This window comes from Adiantum capillus-veneris, chromosome 5 (assembly GCF_014529385.1).
Source record: "Adiantum capillus-veneris isolate H3 chromosome 5, ASM1452938v2, whole genome shotgun sequence".
NCBI classification, from domain to species: domain Eukaryota; kingdom Viridiplantae; phylum Streptophyta; class Polypodiopsida; order Polypodiales; family Pteridaceae; genus Adiantum; species Adiantum capillus-veneris.
Window position 1 is genome coordinate 2,116,387 of NC_140935.1, and position 11,680 is coordinate 2,128,066.

The following is an 11,680-nucleotide window of genomic DNA, read 5'->3' on the forward strand; positions in this document are numbered from 1 at the left end:
ATTTAAAGCTTTTCAAAAAGTTGGTTAACAACTAGCTCATGAAATTTTCAATTTTACGAGCAAACCATGAGCTAGAGATGACTGCAACTTGATGAAATGAAAATGAATGGCTCTTATTAGCCAAAGTTTGTTCTTGAAATCTCTTTAAAAAGTTGAAAAAACACTACCTCAAATGAAAACATTTGCAATTTAGAACAAGCTATGAGCTAGCATATATACAACTTTTAATCCAAACAATTGGAATGGCTCTAAGTAGGCAAATTTTGCAATGATGACCCCATCGTGGATCAAATGAAATCTCTTGTTGCCCACACCCCTTCAAAATGAAGCTCAATTGTTAGTGTTTTTAAGCATTTGGTCATTTAAAGTAAGCACTCTCAATCACAAGCCCCAAAAGTTTAATGCTCACTCTTGGCTATCAAACAAGCTTCAACGGTAGTGCTTTCCAAATGAGTTTTTATGTTAAAGCACCAAATTGTACAAGTAATGTTAAGTTTTAGCACAAAGTCCAACCAAGCAACAATCACAACTCATCATTCCATGCAACTCTCACATGAAGCTCACATGCATGTCAAATAGAGCTTGCCATTTTAGTGCAAATGAGAATTTCAATCAGGCGAAGCACTAGAAGAATGCTCATAAAAAATTGTGCATTGAGGATCATTTATGCATGGAATTTCATATACAATCATCACATAGAGTCAATGTCCACACTTTTGCTCTTAATTAGCAAGTTTTTTCATACAAATCATAAAAACGAGAATATGTGATTGTCCAATGAATGTTTGCAAGGTGGGTAGCTCATTCTCCCAAGTCTATGCAAACAATTTTCAATCTCACCCTCATTCAAGTAAAGATCTCCTTGAAATATCAATGGTTTGCAATCGACAATCATAACTTCTCGAGTCCCTCAAAGTGAATTGAAGCATTCCTTATGCTTACTCTCAGAATCCAATCGAGAACCAAAAGTTTCCAATTTGCTCAAAGTTAATCGCCATTATTTTCCATGCCTTTGTTTTTTCACAAGAGTATATGTGTTTCAAATGGGAGGAAGGTGGTCCAGTGGGAACCAAGGCTTATTAAGACATATTTATTTTTATTGTATATTTCAAAAATAAAAATAAAAATGTGTTGACGTCTGCAAGGTGGACAAGCGAGGGACGCTTCTGGTGTGTGTGATGGCGTGGATAAAACCAGAGCAGGGCTGAGGCGGGGTCAACACTTGAAGTAAAAAGCGGGACTGTGCTGAGGCAGGCCCAACGGGTCGGCATAGATGCCTTCGCAGCGCCTTTTGAGGCTCAAGAGTCGGGGACCAGGGTGTGTGACAGTGTGTGGCTGCCGAGAAAACAGTGTGTGTGTGCATGTATGGTTGAGTGTCTGTCGCAAATCCCAGCAGAGCGCGAGCCTCAGGTTCAGTGTCAACAACACAAGAAGCCCAGAGCACGCTGATCACCAGCAAAAAGAGCATTCGAGGATCCAGGGGAAAAGGTCAAACGGCTTGATCTTGAGTGTGTGGGGTCTGAGTCAATGGGTGAGGTCGACTCCGGGTCAGCAGGTGTGTGGGCGTGTGTTTGGCAGTAGCAGCCCAGTGGGTTGTGTGTGTGTGTGTGTGTGTGTGTGGGGGGGGGGGGGGGGGGGGGGGGGCAGTAGCGGCGAGCTTAAAAGCAATGCCAGGTGCAGCCATGATTGAGAGCATCACATGCGTGAGAGAGAATACTGGAGCCAAACTGTGTGTGACGTTAGCTAGGCAAGTGGGGTTGACATGCAGCGTGCCATGAAATCGAATGTCACTGGCTTAAGATAGCAATGCATTTCAAAATTCAGAGGGTAGTGCATCCAATTGGTGTGTGTGTGTCATAATCGGTAGCTACAAGCCAACTCAAGTCGAGCCGAAAAGATGCCAGCCGGGCATTGTGTGGGTTTATTTATTTTTGAAACAATACCTTGAAGAGGGAAGGTTCCCATCCTAGAAACATGAAGTGGTGTGTGTGCTTTTGGCTTGTGTGTTGGTATTCGCATGTGAGTGGATGTCTTTGGTAAACCCAATGGTGGTTTACCCTAGCATGCACAAAAATATTCAAAAGCGTCTTCTTTTTTTTTCATAGTTTAAGAAATGGCACTTATACAGTCGATTTGGGATCATTCATGCACCACAAAGCTATGGCCAATTTTTTTAATTTTTTAATTTTTTATCATTCAATTGTTCATGAGTCGAGACGGAAATGTGCAAGGCATCATAAGTTGAGCAATATGATTTGATGCAACAAATCCCTCATAGATTGGCCTACATACCAACAATTAGACCAAAATATTGCAAGCATCATTCAATATCTACTTGTTGTTCTATTGAATGCCCTCATTTAATTGCGCACACATTGGAAATGGGGAAATGGGAAAACCACCAGCACATAAACTCGATGCCTCTATATAGCTCAGTGATCTCACAGCACCCCTATCCCCTAGCAAACACACACCATGATACGCAATCTGCAAACAGCTATTGTCCAAGCCCAATCCCGACCATCCCTAATTGCAAACATTCGAACACAAAGCACGTACTCTATTATCTCGACCTTTAAGCATAACACCATTTAATCACATATAAGCCATTTCGGCGCCCTCAGATATCCCAAGATTATTGACAGACTCAAGTTTTTTTTTGCAAACTTTCATCCTCAAGGCAGAAACTCCCAACACATATGGAACATATAGTCATAAGAGAAAAAACAAAACATGGTAACATTTGCACAAATAATGAGAGTAGAGCGACTATGACAATTCAGCCCGATTAGTCCAAAAGTGTTTAATGATGGAATTATGTAGAAACTGCCCTCCTTTAGTGTAGGATCAGATGAACCCCTCTCAAGAAATCTTCAGGTTGGCTTGCCTTCAAATGAACTTCGAGGTTGCACTCCCCTTTACCTTAGCCTTGAGCCTTGGACTTCCATCTCCTTCACTGATGCGCCAGACCCCGAAAATTGGATCCCTACCACGTTAGAGGCTCTTCCCCTGGCGCTCTTGAGCTGACCTCTATTATTGCAGTGCCAGGTGGCCCTTCGACATGCCGCTCTCCCAAGCCAGAGATCCGCTTTTTGCCCTTTTTTGTTTGCTATGTGAGCCACCCTCCTAGCTCCGTTGCATCAACCTTTGAATGCCCACCAACCTGCTCTTGGCTACTTCTGCTCATAGCCGGCCCTCTAGCGGCCTCTCGCCCATGATGGAACTCCCTGAGAACCCACCTCCTCTGCATACAGTACTCCTCAACAGCATTAGCATACGGCCCTACTTGCTGTATAACATGGCTTTTACGGCCTCTACAGACCTCCTCTAACTCGGCTTGTACTTGCCCCGGGCCACCAAAAGCAGCGCTACTCCTGCACAGTATAACGGGTTGCTCGCTCGCCGCCGATGGCGACCTCCCCTGGCTGTAATAGCCCTCCAACTGTCCTTCGGCTCTGCCTTGTCTTGTTGCCTTGGCCGCCCCTCACAAGCCAACCTCCTCATGCGCCACCAAGTGGCGACCTTTCTCTACTCTCAGCCAGCCCACCACCTCTGTGAATGGTGTGGCCCTCGGCCCCTCCTTCAAAAGCCTCCTTCCATTCCCTAGGGCTGCAACCCTCTCCCCTGTGGGGATGGCGCCCCCCTGCCTTTTTCCTTGTGTGGTCCCACCCTCTGATCAGCTCCAGCCTCCTCTCATCCACTCCTCGGTCCTGCATGCCCTCCAGATGGCGCTCCTTGCCCCAGCCCAGTTGGCTCCTCTCCCTCTGCATGGCGCCACCACTTGGCCTCCCCTCCTGTCGCGCTGCTCGTCGACTCCAGACCACTGCAACACGTTTTTTTGTTCTTTTTTTTGTAAAAGCTTTAAAAAGCTTTTGGGCTTGGCCCCTATGCACACGCCGTAACCGTCGGCTTTAATCCGCCTCAAAAAAACAAGACCTTCGCCTTGATTATCATAGCTTCCTCTAAACTGTATATCCTGTCCTCGATAAAGCACAAACTCGTCCTGATCCTTGTGACCTTCAAAAGTATGCACCCACTTGGAGAGTCGCCAAATAACCACCTTTGAGCTCGACCAACTTTAACACCCATTTTGCCTACACCATGGCACCATCACTTAGGGCTTCAATCTGCTATGTTCGACCGGTTCTGTATCACATCCGACATACACATCACTGTGAAACCTGCTCAAAAATGCATCTGATACCTGCCAAAGTCTCATACCATCATCCTGTTTAATACCGGGCACCTGTTGCTGGCTTCTCCCTGTGTCGACCAAAACTGGCTGTACCAATGTCATTCATTGAGATAACATAATGCGATCAGTTTAAGACAAATCCTCACAATAATTGTAATTCTCATAAATTTGTGCACACATTCCCCATCCATATTACATCCAATTGGAGATTGTTTAGACACATACTATGTAGTTCAAAATGAATTTCCCTATTGCAAAACCATATCGAAGTATCAATCATTGCAATCTCCATTGCTCATATCCCATGTCAATCATCCAAACCCAATTGGATTAATCATTTGGTTTGTGCAATTACACACACTTGATTATCGCACTTGCAAATGCAACATATAATGAAAATTTTTGCCATATCCAATTGAATTGGAATTCGTATCACAATGGCAATGTAGATCAATCATTTTCAATTGGGTATCAATCGAATCATCCAAAGTCAATCAATCAAATACACACCGATCTTTTAGGTCTTTTAATCATCATAATTGGCAACCAAGATCAATTATTCATCCCCAATTTGGATACCGAATGCCATTGAGTAGGCACACACCCAAATTTAAGCCAAAATTTTATGAAAAAATTACATCAATTTTACATCGGAATGCACAAATTGAAAACTCGATCAAGCATAAGTGAATGCATGCATGCTTAATTTCTCAAAAAATAGCACTATTTTTACCCAATCAAGCAATGCATACACTAAAAATTTGAGCACAAATGATCGAATTTTTCGCAATTGGAAATGAATTTAGGCTTATACCTAATGATTGTACACACTTTTCATGAAAATTTCATAATCAAAAACCATTTAGGTGTCCCAATTGACCATCATTCATAGAAAATCAAGTGGTCTTGGATAGGCACACACACTCAATTTTTGCCCTATTTTTTGGCAATTAGGCTTATCCAATGATTGAATTAGCCTCACATACTCATCATTTATATGATTGCATACTCATGTATCATCAATTGCATCACTTTATATGCATGCACACACTAAAAATTAGATGCACACACACTTGAAAAAGTTGACAGTTTTTTCCCTCTTTGGTGCATGCACACACACAATGATTTTTATGCACACACATGATTTTTTCTTGAGAATTAAGAATTATTTGGATACAGACAAGCTCATTAGTCACAATTTGACTATCAATTTTATTCAAAGTGTATCAAATTAGGTGCAAAGTGTAGGTCAATTTGTGTTACACACCTAATTTTAGAAAATAATTAGCAACATTGAATCACATTGATCAATCAAGAATTGACATAGCAAGTAAGTGCACTTACATCTTAATTACACTCCAAGCTATTCCTTTACTCCACGCGAAGTCGCATCATTGCACACACAAGTGTGTGCACCATCAATTCGGCTCCAAAATTGACCATTTGTAGGTCAAAATCTAACACTCAAAATCATCAAATTAGGCACAAATTGGTACAATTAACTTGATTAGAGTGATGATTCCACCTCTTGCAAGGGGATTTCACATACTTTACACTTCAAATGTTAGTGGTTAGCTTAGCACAGTTAGTCAAAATTAGTAGAAATTAGCATGAAATTAGTAAAAATTAGCATGGAAAGAAGCGAATTAGCAAGGGTTACCATGAAAGTAGTGAAATTGGGGGTTTGAGGTATTCATAACTCAACATTAGCATCAATTTATTGCACAACATCATCAAATTACACCAAAACTAAGTTACACAAACTCAAAAATCGAGAAATTAGTAATGAAATTACTCTATTCTACACATCCTAAACTCACTAGCTTAGGTTATCAATCCCCGGCAACGGCGCCAAATGTAGGGAGGCGTTGTAGCATGACCTAATCGCAACCCACAAAATTGTCAAATCGTGGATCGGCAACCCGGCTAGGGCATGAAAGCACGAGCCTAAGATGTATAGACATAGAGGATTGAAGGGATCCTTCTACTCATCATAGAGAGAAGCCATGGAAAGGGGCTTCCTCTAATTAACAACACATTCCGACTCACTAATCACTTGCACACAATCACGTGGTTGAAATTAACCCCTCACATCAATCACTCTTATTCACAACTCTTAATCATAACTACACAAGCATGCAATTAACATACCTACTCCGCATTAGTGTGTCCATTCCGGCACAACCCCTCAATACGACTACGTATGCACACACACTAACCGCACCTTGTAGAGAGAGATGAAGAGAAGGAAGCCATAGCCCTCAACACCATGGCCAATGGTGTGGATAGAATAGATTAACTCAAAAAAGGGATTAGAGATCTACCATCACACTAATACAATCTCACTCCACATAATCAACCAAAGAAGATTAATAAGAAAGAAAGAGTAATTGATTATAAGAAATCAAGAGCTACATGGGCATGGAAAGCTCATGAGCCTTATGAACATCCACTCTACAAAGAGGAGTCCTCACCCAAGAATGACTTCTCATTAAGCATAGGGCTCTTTTATAGCTTTGGGACTCAAACCCTTCAACTATTGGATAAAGTGAGCTCTTTAGCCTAGACTCATACAGCTTTGGAACTCCTACATGAGCCCAAGCCCTATATATTGAAAAGGAAATATTGTGCACTACAGCACATCTACAGCTTGGTGCATAATTGGTGTAGCCTGTGTTAGTCGCTGCTAACATTGGATCCCTTACTCTTCTGGCCAATAGGAATCCTCTATCCAATAGTCTTCTAGAGAGCTTAGTTCCTATTGGTTCTTTTATCAAGTGTTTTTAAATGAATTAAACTAAATGTACTCTAGCCTAATTCTCATTGGTCCACCTCTATGGCCATCCAATAGGATTTGAATGCACCATGGGGGCAATGGGCTAGGGAGCTGACATGTGACCCCTATTCACTTTGTGTAAAGGGAGCCTGCTAGTGTGTGTGTGTGTGTGTGTGTGTGTGTGTGTGTGTGTGTGTGTGTGTGTGTGTGTGATTCTCTCTCGTCCCCTACTAAAAGGACTCGCCCTCTCCTATCTAGGGATATGTGAAGACTTTTTGGTCTTCAAATAAGAATTCAATATTATCTAGAGTTAGTACCACTCAAGTAGCAAAAAATCCTCTTGGCAGTCTGCCAATGCTTAGACACTAGGCTATGCATGAATCTGTTGACCTGTGAGACTGCAAAATAAATATCCGACCTCGTGTTACATACATAAATACGGCATTTAAATAGTAGCTTGGTAAAGAGTGACATCAGGAAGATCACCAACATTATGAAGACTAAACTTCAAACCTGTTTCCATGGGATTGGCAATAAATTTGCAATACTGCAGTCCAAATGTACATAGCAATGTTTCTGTGTAACTTTTCTGACACAAGGCAATACTACCATCACACTGTTTAAACTGTATACCCAAGTATTGAGGCAACAACCCAAAATCTTTCATTTTCAAAGTAGCATTCAAATTAGTCTTATATTCAGCAATATGTCTCTCATTCGGTCCAGTGATCAACAAATCATCCACAGAGAGAACCACAATGAGATGTACATCACCCTCACGCTTAACATACAATGTGCTTTTTGTTGGATTGTTACAAAAGCCTCGTGTGACCAAATGAGTAGGAGATTTCTTCAACCCATACAAAACTTTCTTACATGTGCACACTTTATCCTCTTGTCCTTTCTTGAAAAAATCGTGAGGCTGCATTACGTAAACTTCCTCAAATATGTCACCATTCAAGAAAGCAGTAACAATGTCTGACTGATACACATCCCAACCAAAATGAGTTGCCAATGCAAATAGAAAACTCATAGTAATCATACAAAAAGTGAGAGCAAAATCCTCTTCATGATCTATACCTTTCTGTTGTGCATAACCTTTTGCAACAAGTCAAGCCTTAAAGCGATCAATCTCACCATCCGGCTTGCATTTCAACTTGTAAACCTTATATCTTGGTTGTTTTATCCCAAGGGGGGATCATTGCCGCCAGATTTGCATTCTTTTTTGGACTCAAATTGGGCTGGTTATTTTGACACACGAGTGTCTACAGGTGGTTTTTGTTTCATGCTTGGCAGCTCATGCATATCATGGTTGAGCAAGAAGCAACCTATTGTGGCCACTTCCAGTTGTGAGGCTGAGTACATGGCAGTCTTCACAACTATGTTGAGTGTGTATGGCTCAGACACCTTATGGCTAATTTGGGTGTTGGATAGGACAATATCAACACTATCTACACTGACAGTCAGAGCGCATTGTCAGTTGCAAGGAACCCAGTTTTTCATGCTCGCACAAAGCACATTGAGGTGCATTACCACTATGTCGGGGAGAGGCTCTAAGCAAGAGATATTAGCTTAGCTTATGTGCCAACACAGGACAACCTTGCATATCTTTTCACAAAGGCTTTGTGTTAACTAAGTCAATGTCAGTTAAAAGAAGATGATAAAGACCGAAGACATACGGCTGCACATCAAAGATCAACATAAAGAAGCAGTGAAGATTGGAGTTAGACACTTTTCACATTTTTCCAAAGTGGTCATGTATTGTAAATTCCTGATTTATTTCAAGCCATTGTACTATTTTAATGTGTTACGGGCTCAATGGGAGTTCCAAGCTGTAAATAATAAGTCAGCTAGTGTGCCTAGGTAGCAAATTTAGTAAGTGGTGGAGACCTAAAGGCCTTGGGCGCCCGGACATTGCATATTTTTACCCTAGGTATAAGGTAGTGTGTAAAAAAAATTAGGGTTCTCAAGCTCATTTGTTGAGAACACTCTTTGGTGAGAGCTCTTGAAGTGTATGGCTATGGAGTTCTTGAGCTTCTCCTTGCTCATGTGACTTGGTTAACACTAATCAATGCTTAATTCTCTTTCACTATGCCTCTCTCATGCTTCTTATGATTGCCTATGATGCTTTGATTAGCTAGATCGTAACTAATTTGTGGTTAATCCCTCTCTAATCTTGTGTGATTGCCCTCTTTTGCTTGTGTGTGCATGTAGTTTTGATTGGAGTGTGGTGCTCAATAGATCTATGTGTGTGTGCTTACAATTAGTGTGTTGCATGATAGGATTAGTGGTGTGTATGTCTTGCAATCGTTAGTGTGTGTGATTGGGTTGATTGGAGATGAAGGGAAGTGGATGTGGAGATTGCCCATCATTGTGGCTTAGCTTCTCCATAGGCCAAGAAGTTCACCTCGTAGAGTCACCATTCGTATTGCCATAATTAGCTCACTAATCGTGTGAGTGTTTCCATGCCCTAGCTAGGTAGCTCATCCTTCCGGATTGATAATTTTGTTGGTCATTGGAGCTATGCAACAATGGAACCCATAACATTTGGCGCCGTTGTTGGGGACGAGGGCCTACGCTAGTGTAATTGTGACATAATCGGATGTGTTTCCTCACTAACTTGTGTGTTTATGTTTTTATGGATTTTGGATGTGTGTGCATGAAGCAATGTGTTCATTTTTTCCTAATTTATTACCGTATCTTGCCAATTATGTGTTTACACACTCTAATTTCACACTAACCCCTTGCTAATTTGACTAATTTTGCTAACTTACACACTTAATTGCTACCAAGGATTAGAGCTTTCAACCGTTCAATCGATTTTGAATGGAAAGTTAATCAACGTGGTATTCTCAACCTCCCTAGAATCTAAACATGTGTAGAATTGTGTAGAGACTCGACCATGATGCAATGTAATGTTGATGCCGCCATGTTGTTGCAAATGCAATGTTGATGCTATGATGCTATGAAAATTTTTGGATTGTTCGTTTTCACGCGGTCGTAATGCCGAAATTTTCTAAATTTGGTGGCATATGAAATTGATAAGTTCAATTGCTAATTGGTGATTGTGCATTTCCAATGGTGTGCCTAATTGATCTAATTGCATACTTGAATGGTCAATTGTAAGTGTATGTGCACTAAAATCAAGTGTGTGTGCATTCTAATTGAGTGTGTGTATGCCTAATTTTAGGTGTGTGTGCACTATTTTGCCCTTGTTTATGCACCAAAAAATTAATGTGTGCTTTATGATTTTTCAATTGCGATGATTGATTTGTGTTGTAGTCATGTCCAACTAGAGATTTGTGAAATTATATTGCAATTTTGACAAGATTAACACTTTTATGTGTACACGTAAAGATTGGTAAAAACTGTCAATTATTAGTGTGTGTGCGCTTAAAAAGTGCTTAATGTGTATGAATAATTCAATTTTTGATTGCATATTTGATGTATGTAATGGTTAATTGCTGTGTTTTTGAGCTCAAAACAGAGATTTACACACTCCAAATGCGTCAAATTTTAACCTAATTTTGTCGATTTAATTGCCTAATTTGAATTTTATTGATCACATTATTTGGCAATTGATTTGATTTGATTTTTGTGATTTTATTTGGTTGCACTTATCCCCTATGTGTGGAGAATTTTTAGAAATTTCTTGGGTATTTTTCGGATAATTTTTGCAATCTTTTGGCAAATTTTTTGCTAATGTTTGCATTGATTTTTGCTTAATTCCATAAAAAATTGATATCTTGTGATCTTTACGAGCTGTTTTGTGTGCATATTTACGGCATCATTTTGATCACATTCGTGCCCTCAATGGTCGAGTTTTGAGCGTTTCGCTATTTTCGAGGACCGGGGTAATGTTTGTGTTGTAAATTGTGTTTTCGATAAAGACTGCTATTTTTTGTGTGCTTTTGCATGTCCAAAGTAATCGATTGTGATTGCCAATGATTTTCTAAGATTTCTTGAATGTTCCGAGAAATTTTTGGATTTTTTTGGCAATTTTTGGGATTTTTGGATTTTTTTTGGTGTTTTCGAGTAACTTTCGGCCTAATTTTGGCACTTTTGGACATTCGAAAATTAAAAAAAGCAATTTTTGAGATTAGGTGCGGATCGGTAGGATTTTCCAAACCTCGAAATGCGGTCCGATACGGCGTCAACGTTTGTGGCAAACTCGACGGTGATTTTCAATTTTTTGCATGCTCGCGTTGCAGCGCCGAAAAGTGTTGACTCTCTCTCTCTCTCGCTTCCTTGTCACTTCCTCCTTCGTACCAACTGCAGCACGACAGGTCAGCGGCGACAAGTATCTCTCTCTCTCTCTCTAAATTTCTCTCTCTTGTCTCCCTCCTCTGTACGTGTGAACACTGTCAGCCACCACACACACACATGCGTGAACACACCCCTACACACACAATTTAGTAAGCTACAAGAAGACAAAAAAAATAGACTTCTCTTTTTGGAGCCTTGTCTTTTTTCTCTTTTTTTTGTCATTCACTTTTTTATTCATTTCATTTCGTTTTTATTCCCTTTAAATTTCATTCCGTTTTCATTCTCTTTAAATTTCATTCATTTCAATTCAATTTCATTTTCTTTTCTCTGACTTTCATTTTATTTATTTGTATAGTAGTCAAAAATAAAAAAGCGAAAAGAAAATACAAAAAATCACAAAAAAAACTTTTTAAATATAAAAAACAATTTAAAAATCCAAAAAA

The 11,680-nt window shown here is 40.2% G+C and overlaps 1 protein-coding gene across 1 annotated transcript; it reads right to left on the bottom strand.

Moving 5' to 3' along the window:
• Positions 1-2,788: 2,788 nt before the first annotated feature.
• On the bottom strand, positions 2,789-3,776 carry LOC147456780 (uncharacterized). The gene has a single exon (XM_086513448.1). The coding sequence runs from the start codon at positions 3,768-3,770 to the stop codon at positions 3,501-3,503; it is 270 nt and encodes an 89-aa protein (XP_086369574.1). The 5' UTR covers positions 3,771-3,776; the 3' UTR covers positions 2,789-3,500.
• Between the last annotated feature and the right edge of the window lie 7,904 nt (positions 3,777-11,680).